We start from the raw sequence: 26629 nt of genomic DNA, 5'->3' as shown, positions 1-26629 counted from the left end.
TTTTTTTTATTTAACACGAAGAAACTTTTATGCCAGTTAATTTTATTTAGAAATCATAATAAACAATTTTTAATTCAATGTATTATCCAACGACATATTATTTTTAATATATTAACATAAATACATTATTTCCATTGTCACATATTCCAAAATATAATAATTATAAAATTGTAATTATAAAATCAGTGTTTCACAAAGTAGGCGATATAGGAAATATTTTTAAAGATAACGCCTCTTTAAGGGCACTACAACCTACTGGAGGGTAATAAAGGGTATTGTGTTTTACTAAATAAACCAAATGTAGATTCCGGAATCATTATCTTACCAGACAGAAATAGACGGATCACTTTTTTGCTATTTTATTTAATCAACACATAATTATTATTTATAATTAATACCTTTGGAGGCACTAGAAATAATTGATTCAAGAACATATATACGGTCGAATTGAGAAACCTTCTCCTTTTTTGAAGTCGGTTTTAAGAATCTCTGCTAAATCTTAATATGACTTATATTTATGTATGTATTATACATTAAGATAAATGTATGTATAGTCCGCGTTCAATTGCTAGTCCGCTCTGAATATAGAAATGAATTGTGTCACCATAGCAAATTGTATGACTATACCTGCTCGCAACAACTTCAGAGCGTACTAGCAGTTTGGCGTGAACTATACTTAAGTAATTAATTTACGCAAGTAACAATTAAATTTGCGAAAAATTATACTAATACTTCGAAACATTTATGCATCAGACATCAGTCAACCATTTAAAGACTGTCGTAATATATATACCAACACTTAGCTTATAACACGTATTAATTAAATATAGTCATATATAATAAAACTATTATATAACAAGGAACGCCGCTTACATAATAACTTGTAAACAAACAATAATAATAACTAGTAACACTACTTAATAACTAGTAACATCACGTAATAACTATTTTAGAAATGGGTTATTGAACGTCTCGTAGCGGCGTATTGCAGTCAGGATATAACTCTTCACATGAAGTAGCTTTTGAGGCTTCGTCGAACTCCTTGTAGTAATCATCATCGATTTCTTTATTCTTTGGTAGCCTGTAACAACGTTCATCCGATTAATTTAATATTAGGATTAAAAGAAAATCAGAAAATACCGCTAGAAAAATTACTTGTAACTTATTTACTTGTAATTCAATTTGACATAAATTTCCTTTATTTTTATTGAATTAAAATTATTTTAGATATTGAAGTTATATCAGTGATTTAGTATTAGTTACTTTTAATAAAATACAATTATATAAGCAAGACAAACAATAACGAATAAATGCCGCGCACGAGTGTAGACGCATAATCCTTTGATGGATGAACATCATGGTGATTACCGAATACATCCGAGTAGGGTTAACATGATCGTTCTAGCGAATATTCGTCTGTACTCAACGAGTATCTAATTAAACATTGCATTTCAAAAATGTTTGTATATTTTTGTAAAATAAAACAACTAAAGTAACTCACGTGAAGACAGCCCTCAAGAGCTCATGCAGGAACTCTCCCTGCGGACCTTTGTGCGCCTGCCCTACCAAACACAGTGTCTTCAACAGGCACTGTCGACCGTCTGCGCCGAACCTAATAAAAATATAAACGATCAGAATTTAATAGAAATGCTTTTTAAATAATGCTTTCTACACTAATAGCCCTACATTACATTTTTACACACATACACCAATACACTAAATTCATTTGAATATCTGTCTTCCCAGAGGTCGAACCCAAAACGCACTACGTGTCAAGTACGATGACCGGTCGCGAGAATTAATATAAGTCGTCGATTTCCGCAGCGTTTTGCAATTGTCAGTATACTCGTCAATGATTACCGCAGTAAATAAATTGGTTCTAAAGGACACGCTGCCTATCCCTCGCCGCCTCCGATGTCCACAGAAGAGCTACCATATACCAATCGGTTAATATAACTCATCCAGTATGTCCCTAACACAAAATAATAGTGGTCATGTCATCATGTCACGTCAATTCCATTTACCAAAACAAAATATGCGGCCTCTCGTCATCTCTAAGCCCTAATGAATTCGCCAAAAGCCAAAGGATTATAACTGTCAAATTACTCAACGAAGGTAAACCGGACGATTTAATAAACGGTTCTATTTCTAACCATTGTTAACGTTTATCTGGACTAAATTTAGTTATTTTCACCAATTGAGTATGACCAATTCCGTAATGAAAAAGTTATATTTAACTGACTTCCTAGAAGAAAAAGCGTATATGTTTACTGTATGTATATAAATATAATATAACTATAATAAATAAACCTTAATAAAGCAAACAAGGTGACTACAAATAAGAGCGGACTCTCCTACGACATTTATATAAACTTACATAATCCCATACTATGTTAATTTACCTACTCGTATTATTGTTTAAATAACGGATTTTTGATTTTGATTGATTTTGCTACAACAAAACTGTTATTATGAGACATATCTCTAGTTAAAAACTTTCAAAAGGATACATTACCCAAGTGTCATAAAGTCATCAGCTGTTTAACTACTTGTAAGAGTAACTTACCATGAGTTTTTACGTTTTGACAAATATGACTATTTTGGTATTTTTTTACGTAGTTCCAATCAGAGCCCCTAGCGGATTGTATCAGAAATATAGTATACGCAACATTAAATGTCTAAATCGACAAAATGGCGCTATATGTTTTATCTCTATTTTTTGCGAACATGTCAGGCAGACAAACAGACTTGAGCACTTACTTATTGTTACGTCTACTCAGTCTACTGAAGCAAACGGAACAGAATAGTGGATTGAGTAAACGTAACGTAAAATTATGGGATGTTTTGAAAACTCATGGTAAGGGTACAGAATGGCTAAGCGGTCATCATACGTTTTCAAAGGTGGGAAAAGCCAGTAGGCGACTGGAGAGCATGAAACACATGCACGCATGAAACAGTTTCTTATGAAGCGAACATCTGAGCATTAGGTAGATGATCTATGGTATATAAATCTTATGAGAAAGTACTAAACATTTTCAAATTCCCTCCACAGTCAAGTAGATATCTAAATAATTTTGTTTCTATATTCTCCTTCTCATCTCTTTGTATATCTTTAGCAACCACCACGTAAAAAAAATTATGACATATGACATTTTCATCATGTTGTTAAATATAAATTCCCGGTAAGTCAATCACAAAACAGACAATTAAGTCATCAACACTTAAACACCAACTTAACTCTGCTTTCAAACCCCAAGCGCTACTTAATACGAGCATCATTACTTACAACGCTCCAGCTAATTGAATCGACACCGCTAAGTAGGCTTACATACACTAATATCCTTGCAACATTGTTACAAATCTGGTAGGTTTCATACGTTTTTGTCGATCTCTACTAAGCGAAATGTAAAGGTGGTAGAACCCTTTGTGGTGCGATTCCGGCGGCACCACCATCACACCTATTTGTGCATAATAAGTGCAGTGTTCTGGTTTGAAGGGAGACATACTTATCCTAAGCGTTCCAGCTTAGTCCTCAGGGGTAGCGACGCAACTGTGGCCGACCTCAGGTAGGAATATCTAATCTTATTTAGGGTTAATTGCAGATGTCCATGGGCGGCAGTAGCCACTTATCTCCAGGTGGACTGCATACTGGTCTGCTTCTCCTATATTATAAAAAATGATTATTAAATGCAAAAATATAAGATCCTTAATTTATAGCATGATTGCTTAGTTTTTTTAATTCTTGTTTGCATAGAATGTATGTATAACGTAAAATATTTATGTCACTTATGCGACGGATTTAAAAGTAGGTATAATTACCACATACCCTTCTAACATCGTTTCGACTTTCTGGTAGAGTTCTACGCGACTGTTTCTATGGAACTCTACAGCGCTGCCTTGCATATGCTCGCCTTGAAGATAGTCACGTGTGGATGATGCATGCATCTGTTTCCTATCGAGTTTAGATGATTCCGCTTTTTGGTGTAAATCCACACTCCGTTTAGCAAATGCTGGGTTTATAAAAGGCTTCCTGGAAAATAACTTTAGTTTAGGCTACATATTTTATACTGATATCTTAAGCAGCACCGCTACACTTTTTGCCTTATTAATGTAGTGTTAGGTACTGTGTTCTAGTTTAAAGTGTACGGTAAGTGGAGATATTTTCCAACGTTGGTACAACTCAGTCCTCAATCCTCTGTGAGGTGGTACACAGGTTTTGGTTCGTTATTGTTTACAAGTGGATCCAGCGGAAATGCCGGAATTTTGATTTTAATCTTGAACATCTCATGTTATCATCTAAGATCACAAATATAAGCGAAATTACATAGACCCACTTAGAAGATTTTAGCCTCAAAACCGTATCAATTCGCTATACTACGAGGCAATAATCACACTAAAGTTAAAAAAAAGAACTTAGTTTTCAGAGCCAGTAACGGGTTCTTGGCCGCCCTCCGATAGGACCCCAATCCTATCTGAGATTGACTGCATATATCCATGGGCGACAGTTGTCACTTACCATCAGGTAAGCTTGTTAATACTCCAACCTTATATAAAATCTATTTCTATTAGAGATTGACATACAGAACAATTATTTTACATACTTTACTTCAAAATTTAATGATCACATTTATTTAAATATAGCATCATTAATATATTAATCCTGAAATGGTCCTCTAAATGCAGAAAACCATTAAATTTATTTAAATACGTAATGACAATTAAATATCGAATTAACTATGTACATTGGCTTAAATAAACTACTCGACAGTCGTCTGTTCAACAATTATAAATTAATTAATTTATTAAACTAATTAATCTGTGGTACCAACAAATTATATAACACGTAGTTCTTTTTTTCTTTTTTTTATATAATATAGGAGAAGCAGACGAGCGTGCAGTCCACCTGATGGTAAATGGCTACTGCCGCCCATGGGCATCTGTAATCAACCCCCGATAGGATTAGATATACCTACCTGAGGTCGGCCACAGATGCGCCGCTACCCCTGAGGACTAAGCTGGAACGCCTCGGAAAAGTCTGTCTCCCTTACCACACCCTTCAAAACGGAACACAGCAGAGGCTAACACTGCTGTTATTAGGTAGAAATAGGTGTGGCGGTGGTGCCGTCGGAGTCGAACCACAAAGGTTTCTAACACCTTCAACTATACAGAAATAGGTTTATATTTGTTTATTATTTAGGTATTTATCTAACACACACTGGCAAAGGTTCTACTTTGACTTAACGTCTAAATACTAAACTTACATATAGAAATTCTGATTCTACATGTTTGTTTGTCACTGGTTTTATTAAATAATTTTGTTGAGATAGTATGGTTCTACCGGAGCGGTATTGCGTCACCTACTTATTTCTAGGATGAAGCAGTTGTTTTTAGATAAAACCCCCGCTCTATTGGAGCTTAGTTACGTAGGTAGGAAGATGGTAGAACCCTTTGTGGTTCAACTCTGGCAGTACCACCGCCACACTTATTTCTGCCTCATAACAGCTGTGTTAAACGCTGCTGTGTTCTGGTTTGAAGGTAATGGAGACTTACTTTTCCGAGGCGTTCCAGCTTTGTCCTCAGGATTAAGATCATCGCCGTTTATCTAAGTCAGTTGGCATTCACGTCGTTCGGTTTAAATGCGGCGCATCTGTGGCTGAAGTCAGGTAGGAATATCTAATCTTATCTGGGGTTGATTACAGATGTGCATGGGGAGCAGTAGCCTCATACCATCACGTGGACTGCATGCTCGTCTGCTACTCCTATATTTAAAAAAATATATAACATACTTCAATCTCAAATAATATTCACCTAAATCTTACCTTTTGTAAGGCGTCTTATGCACGATTCTGCCATCCTCATCAGTATAATATATCACCTTCGTGTCCACTCTCCTATGTAGGGGATCAGCTCGATGGTTGAACGGTGAGTATGGATCCTGAGGCAGTTCGAAGGCTAACGCGGCTGTGTTTCCCCATAGAAATATGTCCCCAATACCTATTAACGCTGGGTACGTTAAGCAGAATACTGTAATGAAAAGTAACATAAATAGAATAAGCCTTAAAACGCCCCTTAAAAGAGTTTAGTATAGGATTACGTCCCTAAGACTGCCCATTGATTACTGAAAGAAAACTAGTACATAGCAGAGTCTAACAGTATATTTAGGTCTTCGCGACCGTTCTGTGTGAAAGCTACAGCAAGAATCCCGATGACACATTTTCTAAATTCAACAGCGTTTTTCTACAGCATTCTATTTTTGGTTTACAAAAAGTATCAATATCCAACAAGTACTACCGCCTTGTTACTTAAACTTCTGAGCAATTGCTTAAGCTACTATCGTTGTTTAATTTTATCTTTTAGGTCTGAGCATTTTTTCCACCTTGTGCGTTGTAATGGCAGGCACGACACAGTTAAGATGGAGATGAGTATAGCGTTAATATAATTAATTATTAACTCAGTCCTATGTAAATAATACTTTTAGAAAATATGATGTTAATCAATATTAATAATAATTAAAAAACATATTATTAAAAATAATAATTACGAAAAAGTAACAAAAGTACAAACCATAAGCCTAAAATAATACGTGTAGCTTAAACAATCAGTTGTTATTCTATTACGAACGGGAAAAGAAAAACAAATTTGGCCGCAAATAACACAATTCAGGGGAATTCAAAACCTTACCCAATTGGAAGGAACTGCCTTCAGGGAAAACAATGAACCTCTTCCGCCTAGACAGAATTGCGTTTTTATCGCCCACCTCGCTCGTACAGTTTTCGCTAATTGCTCCCGTCTCAGCGAACAAAACCAAAAAACACACAATTTTAACGAATCCCACTAAAACACTCATTTTTATTCCCACCCAATTGCGGGAATGCATAAATTCTCCGACTCCACCCGATGTGCGGGAAATGGAATTTGAATTCTAAGTACGCTTGAGAAAAATTAAAAGTGAATTCTAATTCTATTCTCATTCGTTGAATGTTCGAGGTAGATAAACTTAACTATACAAATGAACATTTAGGATAATCCAAAAAAGGTGTCAGCTTAGCCCGTAAACATTAAAACGTTAATCACGATCTCCAAACAGTATTAGGGGGGCCGTTACAACTTAGATACAGGGTGTCCAATTTCATTAATCTGATGTTATATGCAAATTCACTTGGTTTCACATTTTCTGCACCATCAAAACGCCATAAAACTAACTCTGATCCCGAAACAAACATAAACGGGGCTTTTAGTCGCAAAGAGATTTGAACTGTAATGCTCACTGTAATGTTAAGTACTGATATTTGAAAACTTATAATTTTATGCTTGTGTGGAGGGCTTGGGAATTTAACGTTGCTGAAAATAGGTGTATTTGCTATTTTCGGTGGCTGTACAAAGAAATTTTAATAAAATATAGTAATGTCATTTTACATATGTAAATGTAAAATTATGGAAAATTTTAGAAACACCATTATGAATAAAACAATTTTCCCAGTTTACCAAAGTTCGTAACTTATTAACCAAAAAACTTAGACTTGCATATCTAATAAATATACCCCGTGATTGTTATTTTAAAATTACTAGGAATAATATTTTTTTTCTTGTCCATATCCTATCTGATTGTATACGCTGATATAAAAAAATGGCTAAACCGATATTGATGACTCAATGATGCACTATTTATAATACTTTTTTCTTTAAGAATATATACTTAAAGTAAATTTAAAAAAAACATGCAAGAAGTCCCACATTAGCAGTAATCATTACTAAAATGACAGTGAGTTACTTTACTCCACTTTAGTAAATTTAAAAAACCTTGCACAACATGTCACACGAGCAATAATCGTTATGAAAAATATCACCCTGTAGATACGACGCCCTGATATACTTTTAACCACACAAACCTGAAGCGGCGCCGATAATTCTCAAACAAACACACCCTACTTACAGTAACACCGTTATCTAAAACTTTTAATATTTCAAACATTGTCGCTCATAACATTGAAGTTAATAGTACATTAAACGTCTAATAGTTCAGTTTAATTGGTCAAAGTTTTTAATAAATATAGCTAATACTTAACATATTCAAATATTTTTATAATACTGGCTTACTTTCATTATATAACTGCTATTGGTTATAGATAAACGAATTAGGTAAGTGTTTATTATCGATACAAAATTTTACATAAGTCGTCTAAATTATTAAGTAATTAAAATATTATATATTGTGCAGGGTGAATTTTTCAAATAGCCCTTCAGTGCCAAATCCAAAACTATAAGGATTAGCGAAAAATGCTAAAAGAAGTTACGAGGCTATTTTGATAAAAACTAAAATTGCATCATTACTTTTTTTTTAATATCTTTTTCCCCGGCTGGGAATCGAACGGGTTCATTTTGAAAAAAAATACACCCTCTATATTATTCCACTATCTGATAGTGTCGCTTATACATATCAAATTCTGGGAAGTAATGATAAATGACAAACTAAAGGAAAAGCTTCAATTTTAAGAAAATACATTTTTTTTTCATATTAATTTGGCAGTTAAGTTCCCGCCATTCACTCTGAACGGTGACCCTTGTCCAGCAATGGGATAGTAATATATTGACGACAGATCTACATATAGTTTGACACTTAGTAATAGTCAGTCATGTGATTTGACTTGACCTAAAAAGGTGTTGACAAAATTAGCGCCTAATGTTTAAAATCACTCTAAAACAAAGAACAAACATATGATTATATCGTAGAATAACGCTATACTATTTGCAACAAGCCGTTTAAGAATATTTGCATACGAATAGTTCTCTGTTGAGCTTCTGAAAGCTAGTTTACAAAAATCTGAATTTTTAGACGCAAAGTAGTTTTGTAGAGTATCGTAAGGTGTTTGTTATACATTGTGCAACTTAGATTAGAACTTGTTAGTGATGTAATTAGTAAAGGTTTGTGTGAAATAAGATATAAAAGTATGTTAGTGGCTACTGTTAAAATAATAGTTATGGATGTGGTAGAATCCTCTGTGATTGGACTCTGGCGGCATCGCCATTACAACTATCTCCTAATAACAGCATTGTAATGGGTAAGGGTGTGGTTACGGAGACAAACTTACTATCGGGAGTTGCTCACAGCACAGCATAAAAAAAACCAAGTTGCGTGACGGAATTTCGACGCCATAAATTAGTTAGTTCACCACCTACTCTTAGTAACGTTAGAATTAAATAAATGGAATAAAGACACTCTGACACCGACTACACCAGTACACCGCCAGATACCCAGGCCAAGAATGAAACCTAAATTAGTCATTCAGATAACAGTTTTGAAAATCAGAGCAAAAAAGTTACATACATATGTAAAAAATTGTAAAAACCTGTTTTCATATCTCAATGAACGAGCGTTTATTTCAGCAGACTTAAATGTATGCACTAACTTTGTTTTAGAGATGTGTGAAACATATATCTTGCATGAATCTTATAAATCTATTTCAGTGTAACCGAATGTAACAGACAATGGGATAGCAAAGCATGACGCGACTAACGACCAATGTAACAGCAATGGAAGTGAACGTGTAACTTCAAACCATAACAATGGATAGGATATTCCAAATAATCCTCATCTGTTACATCGGCCTCATACTCTACGTGGCTGTTGACAGGAGTGAGGCACACAAAGTGCATCGCCAAAGGAGATACTTGGTCTTCGAGAATATTTCCCATTTCTTCGTAAGTACACTTTAGGTCCGCGGTCACAAGGGCCGTCGCTTTAAGTTGGACTTTATTGTTTTGAAACAGATTTATTGCAATCTCCGCTTTGTTTTCTGCTATCGTATTTACGTTTGCTACGTTTGTAAGGTTTGCATCAAAGACATTGCTAACGTTTAAATAAATTTTAGTAATATATTTCCGTGTTTTGTATTTATTCATTTTATTTTACTTAGTACTTTAGATAAAAACCAATTTATCGCCTACAAAGCTTTCGAGACTTATAATATGGGATTCCTTATTTCTGTTCTTGTGAAAATAAGCGTGTTTATACTCGTGTGTATATGTATGTACATAAGAAATTTACTTTTTTGATAGATTTTCATTAATTCATTTGATAATAGTAATTTACGTAAATTTATTTTACAGGTGCGAGTGAACTACAAAGCTAATATGGTACCATGGAACCAGATCTTTGCCCAGGCGATCGGCTTCCGTCTAAATTATGACGAACCTCCGGACTCCTATCATCCGTACCACCATATTTATAGGAGGACTGCGTACAGTCATTTGGAGACTATTCTAGAGAGGTAAACCAAAATGTTTGTCTTCAATTCATTAATCATCATAAGTGGTAAGGGAGACGTAATTATTCGATTTTGCAACTGAGTGCTTAGGAATAGCACGATATCTGTCGCCTACCTCAGGTAAGAATCATATCTTTATCTGGCTCTGATTACAGATGCTTTTTCTGCACTTATCATTATATTTAATATAGTATATTTGATTTAGGCTTGTAAAGTAGTATAGGCGTCCCCAATCAATAACTATTTTCCTTATTAAAGTTTATCGATATGCCTTTCAGAAGCGGCCTCAATGGTTTTCACTGCGTTCGAAGAGCTATTTGCGAAATAGCGATGATGCCTAAAGCACATAGCTTGTACCACAGAGTTCTGAAAATCGTTTTTACGTAAGTTATGTCACATTTAATAAGCACATTATATCACTGCCTAAGAACTATGAGTATTAGTCCCGTCAAAATTAGTATTTAAATGTTACCAAGATTAGCATGTTAACAAGAAATTGCAAAACATCTGTAATGACTTCAGGTGCAACACTAGTTCAAGCAACAGTTAATCACTGATGTGAATTAGCAGTAACCATTCATTGTCAAATGGATTTAGATGTGCATACTCTGTGAAGATAATTAAATCCTCATAATAACTATATTTCAGGCCGCAGACCTCAGCGACAGAAAAATGGCACAACGCAACCAAAGAAGACTGTTGGACGTCCATGGCATCTTGCCCTTTCTCTATGCTTGATGTGTCCACCTTCACTGATCTCTAGTGAAAAAACTATAAAAACGTCTACAAATACATTAAAATATTCAGGTGATCAAGCAGTTAGGGCTAAAGCGGATTTACACATTTGCCGCCAATAGGCTGTGCAAATTTGCCGCCCCTATTACCTTTTACAATTTGATATACTAGTTCAGGGCTATCCAGACCACATGCAATGGTGGATCTGGCGTGGATACTGATAACTTTTATATAGATTAGAGGGCCGTAAAAATAAATACTTACACCAATTATTTTTCATTGTGACTCGGTAGAAACATTATCAATGTACCTATATTAATGTGCCACTGATTTTGCAAACACATTACAATCATCGTCAATACCTATAACCTCGTTGAAAAGGCTTAAAGCCATCACTTTGATGACATGAGATTTTTGTAGGTTAAAGGTCATACCATAGGTGTACTGTAACGATTGATATATCATTACAACTGTAAGTGTACATAGGCGGCAATAGCCACTTTCTATTAGATAAACTGCAGGAGGAATAGTAAACAAACATAATGAGATTACTTTTTGAAAATTGGTTATTTTCTAAAGAATATTATTATGTAAGTTGAGAAGAGTGAAGCCATTTAGAGTCACAAACATCTTAATTTTATTCACATGTTTACAAGTTGGAAAGAGCAAAAGTCAACAATTTTGATATTAAATTGTATAACTGACATAGAAAGATATAGTCCGCGCCAAACTGCTAGTCCGCTCTGAAGTTGTTGTGCACTACAAGCATGTATTCCGTAGCAACGTAAGGGCATACTAACGCAACTATGTACTCGTAGGCGAGTGTGAGCGGGCTGCGGACGGGTGCCAGGACAGGTCCCGCGCTGTCTTCGTACCGCTAATATCTACAATTTGCCATTCAACGCGACTCGTATCTATATTCAGAGCAGACTAGCAGTTTGGCGCGGTCAATACCTAGACGTTGAAAAAAAAATTAATTAGAAAAATTGTAAATACAATTGTACAGATATAAAATAAAGAATTAATTGTAATGAATAGTCATAAAAACCTAAAAAAGACAATATTGTGATAATTGGTGATGTTTTAGTTCAGCGTTTCCCAGCCTTTTTCAGTCCACGGACCCTTAGGAAATCAAGCACAGATTTCACGGACCCCCATAATAAAAAAAAAAACAGCAAAAAAAAAAACGATTAGGTATTTAATTTAGTTATTACAGATAAAAACAGAAGGTAATAACTGTTTTACGTTTCTTTACTGTTTACTGTTTCTGTTTTATAATTTTACGAAAAATATAAAAAAACAATTAATGTGAAGGTTGGTGTTGCTTTTTTGCAACTAAATCAGGGATATTCGGGTTGATGTTGCTACTAAGCTGTAATCTCAAATCAGATTCTACATGTAATCTGTTTCTGTATTTGTTTTTTTGTACAAACAAGAGTAGAGAATGCCTTTTCACATAGGTTGAAAACAGCAGTAAAGCGGCCCTTCAGCATTTAATGAGCGATTTATGTATGGTCCAGAGATGATACCGCGGACCCCCATACATATACTCGCGGACCCCCAGGGGTCCCCCCAGGGGTCCGCGGACCATAGGTTGGGAAACGCGGTTTTAGTTAATAACGAATTATTAAACATTTAGTACCGTAAAATTATTATTAAAATTTTCTTGTAAAGTATTTTTTCATTTATACAATATATTTTTATGTTTTTTTAATATATTTCCTGGAAAATTATTCATCCAATGTGCTGGATGGTTTTTTACGGTTTTATTTATAATATTGAAAATGTAACACACTTTCAATTAAAATGTGCCTTAAAAATTAAAAGAACGTTCTTTGAACCTCCAAAACCTGAAAGCAACGGTCACTAAGAAACTCTACCTATTATACACATTCACCTTCACGCCGATGTTCATTTTGGTTAAACCAGGATTACTAAGCGAAGCATTGCAACATTGCATACGGAGTTTATAGTGGCTTTGTAGCAGGCAAAAGGTAGCGTCGGGCAAAAGCGATGTTCCCAAATATTTTATGAAAATGAAAAAATATTACTAAGCGACGAGACGAACAACACTAAAATTAAAAAGATCATAACTATAAGCTAAATATTCCTGAAAGACTATTTTATATAAAAGATTAAGAACAGCTCCATTCTTTATTTTCTCTGACAATTTAATCAGTCATCTAAACATTGTAATATCCGTCTTATTTCGATATTGTTAACGTAATATAATTAAACATATTATTAAAATGCTAGCAAAAAATATCTTAAATTAATATACGCTTACACAAATAAAACATTTTTATTAACAATAGATTGTAAACAAAACTGTTTTTGGATATCAGTACTCTATATTCGTATCATATTATTGTGGAAACTGGTTATTATTTTTGGTTATTATTACTGGTTATTATTTGCCTCAACTCTTTGACAAATATGGCCAACATATTTTAGTATTTTTAAAGATCATGTAAAAATAAATTATCCGTCATCTACAATCTACGTTGCAAATGTTAGACATTCATGATTTGCCGAATCCCGCAATTTGCCTCCGACATATACATATTACGCAGTGGCCGGTGCAATGCAGATGTTTACTCCACTTGCATCCAGCTATTCAAACCTTTACGTTTTTACGCTCAGAAAACTTACGTGAATTTCTCCTAACTTACATACCATCTGACATCATTTGGGGTTTTTAGTAATAAAAATAACGAACGGGCAATAAAACTCGTAATGTAACTGTCTGTGATAGTAAAGCCTGATTAAAAATAGGTTTTACGCTTTACGTGAATCCTAGTCAACCTATTACTGTCTCACGACTGGTGTTGTGTGTTGTTAGACTTATGTATTATCTAGATATTATCCTACACCGTTATCACAAGCGTGATCGCAAGTATAAAGTTTCTAGTACGCACATAACTTTGACAATTCACAGGAGCGTGTCTGGGTTTTGAAGCTCGCACCCAAGTTTGAGCTGTTGAATTTCAACAGTTGGGCTATAACTATTTGTATAATACTGTATTCGTATATATACAAATACATATATGAACAAATTCCTAATAAATTGTTCAATAAACTAAGTACTACAACTTATAAGCACATACGAGTAGATTTTTATTATCTTAATTATCTATTTACTTCGTAGTTAACTACCGAAGGAGACTGGGGTTTTACTCGCATTGACCAGAGTATAAGTTACTCGACACGATTTATTCGTTGTGTTGGATTAACATATTAGTGCAGTATTGACCGCATCTTTACTTCGGTTAGAAGATTTGGATATAGCGCACGATCACATTACGCCACCATCACACTATTCCACCTTATTGCTTAAGCACGGATTGCCTGTCTAGAAAATACTAAATGTTTTTTTTTCAAAGGGGATTTAACTTTGACTTGTAACGATGCATATTTAATCTATTGAGGCAGACTTTTTATCTCAATTTAGGTTAAACATAGGAGTGATTACCTAATCATAATATTCATAGTATATCGATTATTAAACAAGTAAAATCCATTTAAGTTCATAATTTTTAATGTTATAAAATAAAATTCTAATAAAAAAAACAACTCACAATCAGCAGCGTTAGTATGCAGGTCCCTTTATGATTTTTAAATAAATACGATGATCACGGTGATCCGGATTTTAAAACTCTCTTAGTTTACAGTGTTGTGTCGTGTGTGTTAGATCTAGTTAATTTGATAAAAACTCTTCGAATTAATATTTTATAATTAGTAATTATTTAGAAAATGCCTCATTCTTTCAGGTAATAATATTTTTTTTACAAAGTCGCAAAATGTACCATTCATTTTGAAGGTGGTTGAACCCTTTGTGGTTCGACTCCGGCGGCACCACCGCCACACCTATTTCTACCTAATAACAGCAGTGTTAAGCACTGCTGTGTTCCGGTTTGAAGGGTGTGGTAAGGGAGACAGATTTTCCCGAGGCGTTCCAGCTTAGTCCTCAGGGGTAGCGGCGCATCTGAGGCCGTCCTCAGGTAGGAATATCTAATTCTATCTGGGGTTGATTACAGATGTCCATGGGCGGCAGTAGCCACTTACCATCAGGTGGACTGCATGCTCGTCTGCTACTCTTATATTATAAAAATTAATGTTAAGTGGCCACGGTCGCTAAGCCTTAAATATGGCAGAACCAGTGCGTTAGCTCACCGGTGTGGTGAGCTAACTATTTCTAGCCTGAAGCATTTCTTCTGTGAAGAACATCAGAAATATTCTTGTAAAGACTACTTGCCATCAAATGGACCGAGCAAGTCCATTTAGGTAGGTTAATCATATAAAAAACTGTGCTGTAGGCATGTATAAAATGTGTGTTTAAAAAGGCATACCGTTAAAAAACGTTCTAACTTAGTTTTAGAGTGAGTTCGGGAAGCATCCAACCGACTAATCCGTTGACTATCATCGAACTCAGATAGAAATTACCGCTAAAATTAAGAACTACACGCTCGAATGAGTCCTGAGAAGCTTAAATAATTAAGCATTATATTAGTTCTTGTATTTAATTGTTTTACAAAAACCTTTTATAATTGAATGCCTCGTAAAGGTGCCAATAACAGACCAACGCGTCTGTGCAAGCAATGTTTCTTACTTTTAAAACCTACTTAGTTACGTAAAAACCTAAGGAAAGAATTAATTAATTGCCTTACAAAGGTGGCTTAGGAAGTAATCCTCAATAATCTTTCCCTCATTTTCACAGATTTTCCTTATTAATTCTACTCATTTATAGTACAATCACTTTTGAATCGGATCCAACAGAGTTTGAGAGGAATGTAAGAGAAATCAGAGACAAGAGACAACTCAACGGTGTTCCTTTAATATTTCCATATGGAGGATCCAATAAGGTATGTTTTTAAGGATTGACGTAGCAATCTTAAGAGACAGAAAGGTTAAGTACGCTTAAGCATAATGTCCCGCATGGAAGAACGGCAGCAGATCGATAGTCTGACACACAGTGGGTTTCGAGTTCGAACCCCGGTCAGACACACGTGTAAATGATGAATTCTGCCGTCAAGTAGAATCCCTGATCCATATAGGGTTGGTTGTGGATGTCCATAAGGGAAAGTAAATACTAAGCATCAAGTACACTGCATAATTGTTTGCTGCTGCAATGTTATAAAAAATATGAAATATTTACCTCTGATATATATTAGAAACACAAAAAACTTCATAATATACAATACTAATTTATATAACTTTACCTGTACAGAATTTGAATCTTGTTAACAAACCATTATGTTTTAAAATTCCTTATTCCTTTCCTTTCCCAAACTTAAATATTAATTTATAAAGTGCATATAACTCGTCCTTACGTAAAATAATTTTCAAAATTCGTCTAATGCAGATTAATCTTTTAAGTTTCATCATTTCATTACATTCTGTTAAAGTTCTTTGGCGGCAGGCCAGTTCCGCGATAGAGACAAACTTGCATTCATACGATATAAATGGACGACTTTAATTTATTTTAAGGGGAATACGGAAAAATGATTTTCATATTTTCAGTTTTGATATGTGTGTTTGTATGGAAAAAATATAGGGTAAAACATGATTTTCGAAAATCAAAATATGAATAACAAAGTGTCTTATAAAATTAAAAGACAATTAAATTTGAAACAAGTTACACAAAAATCAGCACAGAATGTTAGAAAATAACTAAAAGCAACCAGCATTGTTATTAGAAATAAAATTAATTATAGAAAACTTTTGTCTTACGATTGATGACAATTAGATCTTTGGACCTTTCTATTGCAGCACCTTATAGAACAAGAGCTATAACACTGTTTATATTCGAAATTAGTTATTTTTTAAGTAGATATATATTAATCATAATAATACTACCAAATATTTTAATAATAAGTAGGACCAGCCCGTTCACAAATTGATGGCATGTCAGTGTATTCCTCTGTCTAATTACATATTCCACACTCTCTTTACGAGTATATAGCAATTCATCTGTATTACAATAGCATAAACTCTGCACCCGGGCTCCGACGATCCGCTTACCGGAGTAGTCACCATTCCAGTCTGATGCGCAGAGGGTCCCGTTCGATGCCCGGTCGGACAAAAATCTAAATTATGAATTTAAATTTATGTTCCGGGTCTGGTGTTTGTGTATTTATTAAATGATGTGTTTGTGACAACAATCATATACTCGTATGTATGTGTCCATGATAACCACAACACGGGGAATGCTAGTGTGGGGCTAAATGAAAGCATCTTCTTCCAGTTAATCATAGCCCTCGGCGTGCCAATGCCGATGCGAGAGAAATACATCAACATGGCCTTCGGGCTCAACTTCCAGTACCAGTACATCCACTTCGACAACATCACTGCACTGTCCAGGTACTACTTCATCAAGACGGTGTCCCGGGAGCAAAGAGACGCTGAGCTACTACTGCGACGGGATGAGAGACTTACCTTCTATAGGTCTACCGCTGATATGTTGGATGCGTGAGTAGTATATTCTTTAGAGATATTTTAGTCTACTTTTAAAGTGTTTCAGGGGTTACTTTGGCTTTAATATGGAGGTATATTTTACGTATGTATATCTAAAATAGGAAGAAATTCATTGTAATTAAGTAATTAAGTAGTAATAGGCATGCATTGTTGAAAATTGTCAATTACATATTTTTCCTATTTATCATTCAATCAGAATTGAAGTAACACATCCAAAATATAAAAAAAACCGACTCGATATTAGGTTACTATATATTATCCAACATCATTGTTAACTAATATCGTTAACTAAGAGAGACTTATAATCAGCAGTGAGATAAAAGGTTTTTTTATAAAAATAGACCGATTTGAAAAATCTGATCCATTTATCAGATCCCATCAGAACAGGGGGCCTACTACCATCTTTTAAACACCATCATATTTCAGGAAAGTTTTATTTCCTCCTTAAAACAGTAAAATATTCCGTCATACACAGTTGAACAAACTTAAACCCTTATTGATTTTTCGCTTATCCATTGTATAAAACCATCTGAAATTATCATATTTTGCTTAAAAAGTTAAATTTCCTGCAAAAAAGTAAAAGTATGATTAAAATAATATTGTGTTAAGAGTTGGTAGTAACCCCCTGAACTCACTCCGTAGAGAAAGTTAGAAGTTAATCACTGGTCTACTGTGTACATAACTGGTAATTTATGTTCCAGCAAAGGACTAAACGGACATGAGTGTGTTTTACGAGCAATATGCGAGGCGGCGCAGTACCCGGTGCATGAAGAGGGTCTTATTGGAGAAATTGTACATATATTACTTACGTGCGTATAATAATATCCATATTTTATTATGTCCGTGGCCGTAGCCGTGTGTGTAGCCTCTTTGGCGTTAGATAGCGTCGTTCTAAAAACGTTATAAGTCCTCCTCTTGCAATATTGAGCACTGTTCATTGCCACGCAATGCGCAAAGTGCGGATTACTGGACTTCATACACCTTTGAGAACATATTGAGCTCTCAGGCAGAAATTATACTTTATGATGTTAACATTCACCGTATATGAGCGGTCAATGAAAGTAGAATTAACCCTTAGTAGTTCGACTCCAAAAGCATCATGATCACACCTTGCATTTCTACCTTTTTACAGTAGTGTTATGTGCTTCTATATTCTGGTTGTAAGGTTATGGTAAATGTAACGGACACTTAGTCTCAGTCTCATCTCTTTTTTAATTTTGTATAATTGCCTTATATTTCGAAGTGTTAGTATTAAGTATCCCTATTGGAATTTATATTAGTTTTAATGTGTTTTGTTTATATTATAAGATGTTGTATGTGTAATTTATGTATAAGCAATAAAGAATGATAAATAAGTGAAAGGGATAGACATAAGATAGAGCGAGAGGCCTATTGCTGTCTCCGTCCGACAGATCGTGCTATCTCACTCGGACAGGCCCCCTCGCAAGGTCGCGCGCACCTGTGGCGCGCGCGAAACAAATATAAAGAGGCATTTTTTTTTTTGTATAAATTCATTCCCTCCGACGCCTCCAACGAAGAAGCACGCTTTGTAAAGAAAGAAAAATAAATACAGTCCACATTCGAAGAAACAACCACGTCTTTTATTCGGCACCTTGGACCTCACAATTTCTGGTCCATCGAGTGCCGGATTGGAAGCAGCGCATCAAGGCATCAAGGCATCGAGGCAACGGGAATCCAGACACCGCTACGAGCAGCATAGCCAGGACGCCTCCTCGAGCAGCACAGCCAGGACGCCTCTCCGGGCAGCGTAGCCAGGACACCTCTGCGAGCAACGTAGCTTGGGCACTTCGTGTCAGCGACTACACAGCTCTACGGACCACTGCGAGCAACGTAGCTTGGGCGCCTAACGTCAGCGACTACACAGCTCTACGGTCAACGAGTCCACGGGTCTGAACGCGGTTTACCCGCGGCTCTGTCTTATAACCACCTAACGGTGTCAAACGGTTTTAAGGCAGAGTTAACGCCTCAGGGCGGTGTGGTGCATTGTGCGACACCACCGGTCAAAAAGCGTCGACCGAATAGCACTTTCTCGCCAGTAAGGGATCTGTGGTGCGGGGGCCAGACTGTAGGCACTGCTGACAGCAACCGGACATTCCAGCCGGTTGCCGAGCACCCCGTTAACTGCACATCCCCTCTGCTGGGAGAACCCCACCTATACCCAACCCCACCTATCCATCCCGGAAGGAGCGAACACTAGCTTGCGAGCTAGTACCTCCCGACGGACCGTTAGGGACTGTTAGGGATTGTTAGGGATTGATAGGGATTGTTAGGGATTGTTAGGAATTAGGTATAGTGTTAGGGGCAAGCAAGAGCCGCTACGATGACAACGTGCAGCCCACCAGTAACTAGGAGAAAGTTAGCCGAGGCGCGGGCATTTACGGATGCGCCCGCATCACCTTCCGAGCCGACGCGAAACGTGCCACCATCTGGATCCGCGAGTGCTAGGGAACCGTTTCATACAACCGCGCAACCCGCGTTAGACGCACAATCGGTGTGCTCTCAACGTTCTACCGATATTAGGCGAAGCGAACTAGAAGCAGAAAAGCGTCTTCTAGAAATACGGTATAGGCAGTTGCGGTTAGAAGCGGAAATAATGGAGAAGCAAATAGCGATAGATAAGGTCACGTCCCGCGAGGAAACTGATAGGGAAAGTGTAGGCAACCAACGTAGGGCGAATGAGAAGCGCGTCGAAACCTGGTTGAATGAGAGTCAACCACGGGGGGAGCGGCACGAGGTAGACACGGTCCGCGAAGTAATATTGGAGCCGGGCCAACCAATACATAATAGCGAGCCAATAGCTAAGGCGCCGACGGCGGCCAAGGACGATGTGGTAGACAGGTTAGTTTTCGCGCTAGAGAATATGTCTCGAGGTCGACCTTCGTCGCGGCAAACGCAAGAATTACCTATTTTCGACGGGGACCCGAGGGAGTGGTTACCCTTCAAGGCCGCGATGAGGGACTCAACGGCGCTCTACCACATGTCGCCATCAGAAAACTTAGCTAGGTTGAGGGCATGCTTACGGGGGGAGGCCAGGCAGGCCGTGTCGGCCCTATTGTACTCTGCCACGGAACCTACACAAATACTGCGTACACTCGAGCAATGTTTCGGCCGACCGGGGGCAATTATAGACCAGGCGGTGAACGAGGTACTTAGATTACCTAGCGTAGGTTCCACGGCGAACGAGTTAAACATGTTCGCGGTCAAGGTCCAAAATGTGGTAACAGTAATTGAAAGCATAGACCCACAAGGTAAGGATACGGATCCTAGACTGCCGCGAACAATTAGTGAGAAGTTAAGTCCCCATTTAAAAAGTAAGTGGTATGACTACGCATACGAAAGCAGGGAGGAATCGCAATCTGAGTTGGGTAGGTTAGCGAGCTTTCTTATGCGAGAAGCGGACAGGGCAATTCAATTTTCGCACGATAGGGTTGCCATAACAAATACGCGTCCCGTGCAACGTATTGTACAACCGCGACCTATACAAAAACGGTCGGAAATTCGCAAGCCGGTGTATGCTACAGCAGAGGGTCCCAGTAAGACGGGGCGGATAGAATGCCTCTGCTGCGGAGCTGGACACCGGACGTATGTATGCGATAAAATAGCGGCTATGTCGGTACAACAAAGATGGGAATGGGCAAAGGACGCGCGTATTTGTTTTAGGTGTTTAGATAGTAGACACAGGAAGTTCGCATGTAGGAGTAAAAATTGCGGTGTAGACGAATGTAGGAGACCACACCACGCGTTATTACACACTAGTCCGCAGAACATAGGTTGTGAGGAGAGCGGGGTCGAGTCGGTCACGGCGGCATCGGCACATATGCCTACCGATAAAATACAAGTCCTACTCAAAGTGTGCCCGGTTACCCTTAAGGGTAGTAACGGCCGGGAGGTGCACACACACGCGCTATTAGACGAGGGTTCGACAATAACCTTAGTTGACGAGGAGATAGCGGCCTCCATAGGAGCTCGAGGCCCTATCAGAGCCCTTAACATCGTGGGAGCTACCTCCAGTCAACAGGAACCCGGTAGTCGCGTCGTGTGCATGAGAGTGAGAGGACAGAACGGCCACTCGCACGAAATTAAAGCTCGTACGGTTAGGAACCTCACATTAGGAAATCAGAGCATAGAAAGGGATTTCTTAAAGTATCCTCATTTAAAGAGAATACCTAGGGACGTAGTGTGTTACGCAAACGCAAAGCCTCGTGTATTGATAGGCGCGGATAATTGGCATTTGATAGTATCGCGTAAATTAGTAACTGGGAATAAAAAACAGCCGGCCGCGTCGTTGACTCAGTTAGGATGGGTTTTGCATGGGTCAGTTCCGCGCAGCGTCGTGGTAGAGAGGGCCATGGTCCTCCATGTGCGCACTCAACAACAGTGCATCAAGCACGCGCATACGGACGATCAGCTGAGCGATTTAGTCAAAGCCCACTACGACATTGACGCAATAGGCATTACGCCGAACCGCAAGCCCATACCTGGTGAGACGCGAGCTGTTAGCATTACTAAACAGACGGCCAAGCGCGTAAATGGACGATTCGAGGTAGGTCTGCCTTGGGTCAGCGATGACGTGACCCTACCGCCGAGTTACAGTATGGCATGTAGGCGTTTACAAGGAATCGAGCGAAAGATGGACAAGTCGCCCGCATTCAAGGAAGCCTATACAAGGCAGGTAAACGCACTGTTAGATAAGGGTTACGCGGAACCAAATATGGGTCAGTATGTTAGTAGCGATAGGGAATGGTATTTACCCCACTTCGCCGTCACTAACCCGAACAAACCGGGGAAGCTAAGGCTAGTGTTCGACGCCGCGGCGCGAGCGAACGAGAAGTGCCTTAACGATGTATTGCTAGATGGCCCGGATTTGTTACAATCTCTAAACGGGATTTTGTTCGGGTTTAGAGCGAGACGGGTAGCACTAACAGCTGATATACGCGAAATGTTCTTACAAGTTAAGATTAGGAAAGAGGACCGCGTAGCGCAGCAATTCCTGTGGCGGGGCGACGACCGTAAGAACCCCCCACAGAAGTATGTAATGTCGTCTATGATATTCGGAGCTCGTAGCTCACCCTTTTTAGCGCATAGTATTCGCGATATGAACGCGACGGAGTTTAAAGACGCATATCCGCTCGCGTACGACGCGATTACTGGTAGTACGTACATGGACGATTGGATCGATAGTTTCGACTCTGAAGAGGAAGCCGCGCGCACGATAAGCGAAGTGCGCCACGTGCACGCGCAAGCCGGTTTCGAGTTGGCCGGTTGGAGTTCGAATCGCGAGGCAATATTGTCGGACGTGCCCACGGAGTCCCGCGCGCACGCTCCGAAGGAGCTCGCCACGAACGCGCATTTGTGCGACAAAGCGTTGGGTGTATTATGGTTACCTAGGTACGACGAACTTGGCTTTAACACTGAAATGCATAGGGTACCGGAAGACGTAAAAAACCTAACGCGGACTCCCACAAAGCGCGAAGCATTAGGAGTGGTGATGTCAATATTCGATCCGCTAGGCTTGTTAAGTCCATATACGATTACGGCGAAAATATTACTACAGGAATTATGGCGCGAAAAAATAGGGTGGGACGAGTCCCTTCCGCACGAGCAGGCCACTGCGTTCGCCGAATGGCAAGCTGACTTAAAATGTATAGCCGACCTTAGAGTACCGAGATGTTATGACACGCGCAACTCGATAGTGGATAGGCAGTTGCACGTGTTCTGCGATGCGAGCGAACAAGCATACGCAGCGGTAGCTTATTGGCGTTTTAGGAATGCATCGGGTAAGGTAAAGTTAGCATTAGTGGCGGGAAAGGCGAAGGTCGCCCCCTTGAAAGCTCAGAGTATACCCCGTATGGAGCTTCAGGCGGCGGTAATAGGTTCTAGGCTAGCTACAGACGTAATAAGTAAGCATCCATGGAAGGATGCGGTAGTATATTTGTGGTCGGATTCGAAGACGGTGCTGTCATGGATTAGGAACGACGCAAATAGGTATACGCCTTACGTAGCTCACCGTCTGAGTGAAATAGCAGAGGCGACACGCACCGAACAATGGAAGTGGGTTCCCACCGCGTTGAACGTAGCCGATGACGCGACGCGGGCGGGTAACACTCAGTTAAGCAGCTCGTCAAGATGGTACACCGGCCCTCCGTTCCTGTGCGAGAGCGAGGAACGTTGGCCAGTTGAATGCACATTGCCATTACAAGTGACGGAAGCTTTAGTGACGCATACAACGTCCCGGGATAGCTTAATTGAGATAGAAAGGTTCTCCTCATACGATCGGTTAGTGCGTGCGCTCTCTTATGTATTGCTATTCGTAGATAAGTGTAGGAAAAGGGCGGCTAGCTTAGGCATTAAGCATATTAGAGAGGCGGAACGCCTGATAATTATGCAAGCGCAATCTCACAGCTTTGAGAGTGAGATAGCGAGATTAAGACAGGGAAAGCACGTCGACAGATCGAGTCGACTATTTAAGTTAGACCCCGTTTACGATGAAGACGGGATAGTTAGATTGAATGGTAGGATAGACGCGGCAAACATACCCGCGCAACGCAAGAACCCTCCAATACTGGACGGTTCGAGCCACCTAGTCAGGTTGTATATCAGACGCGAGCATGTTCATAGCAATCACTCGGGGAGAGAGCAGTTAGTAAATAACATTAGGCGGAAATTCTGGGTGTTACGGTTACGACCCGCGGTGCGAACTGTGATAAGCGATTGTGTAATGTGCAAAGCCCGCCGGGCGGCACCGTTAGACCCAGTCAAAGGAGATCTGCCGGCTCTGCGACTGCAGTCGTATACGCGACCGTTTTCATATTGCGGCGTCGATTGCTACGGACCTATGTGGGTGACAATAGGTAGGCGTAGGGAAAAGCGTTGGGGAATGTTATTTACCTGTTTAGTGACGCGCGGTATTCACATAGAATTGATAGCGAGCCTTAGTACGGAATCCGCGATAATGGCGATAAGGCGTATGGCCGCGCGACGAGGTATGCCGCATACCATGGTGTCAGATAACGGGACTAACTTTCACGGAGCGGATGTCGAACTTAGAAGGGCATATCGCGAGTGGCTCCCTGAGATAGAAAAGTTCGCACTTAGAAAACATATGGACTGGAGGTTCATTGACCCCGGAGCCCCTAACCAAGGTGGGGCCTGGGAACGTATGATAAGGAGCGTTAAAAGCGCAATGTTAGTAACACTTACTGATAGGGCACCTAAAGAAGAGATACTCGCGACGCTTACCACAGAGATAGAGCATACGATAAATTCTAGGCCTTTAACTCACGTACCCGTGAACGCGGACGACCCGGAAGCGTTGACTCCTAATCACTTCTTGCTAGGATCGGCGGTGGGCCTTCCCTTTGTAGGAAATTGTGCGGTAGCCGATAGGCGCGCATGGAGGGCTGCACAGGCGTTAGCCGATATATTCTGGAAGCGGTGGATTAGTGAATATCTACCTACGCTAGCACCTCGGGGTGATAACAGGAATAATAGGAGCAACGTGAAGCCGGGCGACGTAGTTATAATAGCCGATGGATTACTCCCACGAAACGTATGGCCCCGTGGCTTAGTAGAGCATGTGTATACGGGACCAGATGGTGTGGTACGAAGCGCGGAGGTACGGACGAAAGGTGGTATATTTAGACGTCCTGTATGCAGACTAATCGTCCTCCCGGTAGATAGTTAGGCTTCGAAGGTCTTCGCCGGGGGGAGAATGTAACGGACACTTAGTCTCAGTCTCATCTCTTTTTTAATTTTGTATAATTGCCTTATATTTCGAAGTGTTAGTATTAAGTATCCCTATTGGAATTTATATTAGTTTTAATGTGTTTTGTTTATATTATAAGATGTTGTATGTGTAATTTATGTATAAGCAATAAAGAATGATAAATAAGTGAAAGGGATAGACATAAGATAGAGCGAGAGGCCTATTGCTGTCTCCGTCCGACAGATCGTGCTATCTCACTCGGACAGGCCCCCTCGCAAGGTCGCGCGCACCTGTGGCGCGCGCGAAACAAATATAAAGAGGCATTTTTTTTTTTTGTATAAATTCATTCCCTCCGACGCCTCCAACGAAGAAGCACGCTTTGTAAAGAAAGAAAAATAAATACAGTCCACATTCGAAGAAACAACCACGTCTTTTATTCGGCACCTTGGACCTCACAGTAAAGATATTCAAGGCGTTCCATCTTAGCTCTCTGAAGTAGCAACGCTTTTGTGGCTAACTTTAGGTTAGAATCTAATCTTCAGGGGCTAATTACAGATGTCCATGGACGGCAATAACGTCTTACTTTCAGATACCACATGCACGATCGCTACATTTTTTTTATATTTAACCTAACGAGAAGGCATACGGGCTACCTGGAAGGCAGTCACCGTCGCCTATGGACATTTGCAACACCAGAGAAGTCGCCAATGCATCGCCGGCTTTAATCACATCAATCTAATAAAAAAACTTTGATTTTCAGGCCCGACTACGGTCACTCACCTTTCGAGGAACAAGACAAGGATTGGCTGGAAGCGATCTCGGTGTACAAAGACGCAGCCGTAGCCGGAAGGCAAATGTTTACTTGTGCGTACATCTACAACGGCTGCCCACAAAGTGACGGGATCTTAGAATTGATATCTCAGTTGAGGAGTGAATGATCTTTATGTATTTTTTAAAATAATATAAATAAGTAGTAGTTATATGATGAAGACTCACGGAGCCACTTTTTTCTGCCTCCGCCAAAATTCGACCCCGTAACAGACGTAAAAATTATGAAAATAATGACTATAGTGAAGGTGGTAGAACCCATTGTGGCTCGACTTCAGCGGCACCACCGCCACACCTATATCTGTCGCATAACGGCAGCGTCAAGCGCTGCTGTGTTCTGGTTTGAAGGGCGTAGTAAGGGAGACATAGGTACTTTTCCGAGGCGTTTCAGTTTTATCCTCAGGGATAGCGAAATAGGAAAATTTAATCCTATCTGAGGTTGATTACATGTGAACATGGGCGGCAGTAGACACTTACCATCGAGTGGACTGCTGGCTCATCTGCTACTTCTATATTATAAAAGAAAAGGTAAATGACAGTTGTAGTTTTCAAAGCACGATATGTTTTCACGGTGTGCGCGGTTAGCTGCCGTTACCACCTA

At 39.1% G+C, this 26629-nt stretch overlaps 3 protein-coding genes across 3 annotated transcripts; 2 read left to right on the top strand and 1 right to left on the bottom strand.

Annotated features, from left to right (window-relative positions):
• Positions 1-960: 960 nt before the first annotated feature.
• Positions 961-6847, bottom strand: LOC140749252 (uncharacterized). Its single transcript, XM_073082294.1, has 5 exons — positions 6682-6847; positions 5820-6024; positions 3827-4030; positions 1502-1612; positions 961-1081 (listed from the first exon to the last, which is right to left on the bottom strand). Exons 1-5 carry the CDS (start codon positions 6845-6847, stop codon positions 961-963), a joined length of 807 nt encoding a protein of 268 aa, XP_072938395.1.
• Positions 6848-9564: 2717 nt separating this feature from the next.
• LOC140749112 (uncharacterized) lies at positions 9565-11028 on the top strand. The gene is made up of 4 exons (XM_073082135.1): positions 9565-9699; positions 10108-10268; positions 10544-10648; positions 10914-11028. Exons 1-4 carry the CDS (start codon positions 9565-9567, stop codon positions 11026-11028), a joined length of 516 nt encoding a protein of 171 aa, XP_072938236.1.
• A 3725-nt stretch (positions 11029-14753) lies between these two features.
• On the top strand, positions 14754-26213 carry LOC140749250 (uncharacterized). The gene is made up of 5 exons (XM_073082293.1): positions 14754-14770; positions 15748-15862; positions 17245-17468; positions 18176-18283; positions 25961-26213. Exons 1-5 carry the CDS (start codon positions 14754-14756, stop codon positions 26136-26138), a joined length of 642 nt encoding a protein of 213 aa, XP_072938394.1. The 3' UTR covers positions 26139-26213.
• The last annotated feature ends 416 nt before the right edge of the window (positions 26214-26629 follow it).

This window comes from Epargyreus clarus, unplaced genomic scaffold (genome assembly GCF_041222505.1).
Source record: "Epargyreus clarus isolate Ecla_fem2 unplaced genomic scaffold, WU_Ecla_fem_2.2 ptg000017l, whole genome shotgun sequence".
Taxonomy (NCBI): domain Eukaryota; kingdom Metazoa; phylum Arthropoda; class Insecta; order Lepidoptera; family Hesperiidae; genus Epargyreus; species Epargyreus clarus.
Note: the sequence above shows the minus strand (reverse complement) of the source record. Positions and strands in the feature narration are given on the sequence as shown.

Excerpts from the sequence above, each read along its gene's own strand:
- LOC140749252 (XM_073082294.1), bottom strand. The coding sequence starts at position 6,847 with ATGAGTGTTTTAGTGGGATTCGTTAAAATTGTGTGTTTTTTGGTTTTG. Across the intron at positions 4,031-5,819 it reads CATAAGACGCCTTACAAAAG|GAAGCCTTTTATAAACCCAG; the intron begins GTAAGATTTAGG and ends GTTATTTTCCAG. Across the intron at positions 1,082-1,501 it reads CTCTTGAGGGCTGTCTTCAC|GCTACCAAAGAATAAAGAAA; the intron begins GTGAGTTACTTT and ends ACGTTGTTACAG.
- LOC140749112 (XM_073082135.1), top strand. The coding sequence starts at position 9,565 with ATGGATAGGATATTCCAAATAATCCTCATCTGTTACATCGGCCTCATA. Across the intron at positions 10,269-10,543 it reads TTGGAGACTATTCTAGAGAG|AAGCGGCCTCAATGGTTTTC; the intron begins GTAAACCAAAAT and ends TATGCCTTTCAG. Across the intron at positions 10,649-10,913 it reads GTTCTGAAAATCGTTTTTAC|GCCGCAGACCTCAGCGACAG; the intron begins GTAAGTTATGTC and ends ACTATATTTCAG.
- LOC140749250 (XM_073082293.1), top strand. Across the intron at positions 17,469-18,175 it reads ACCGCTGATATGTTGGATGC|CAAAGGACTAAACGGACATG; the intron begins GTGAGTAGTATA and ends TTTATGTTCCAG. Across the intron at positions 18,284-25,960 it reads ATTGTACATATATTACTTAC|GCCCGACTACGGTCACTCAC; the intron begins GTGCGTATAATA and ends TTTGATTTTCAG.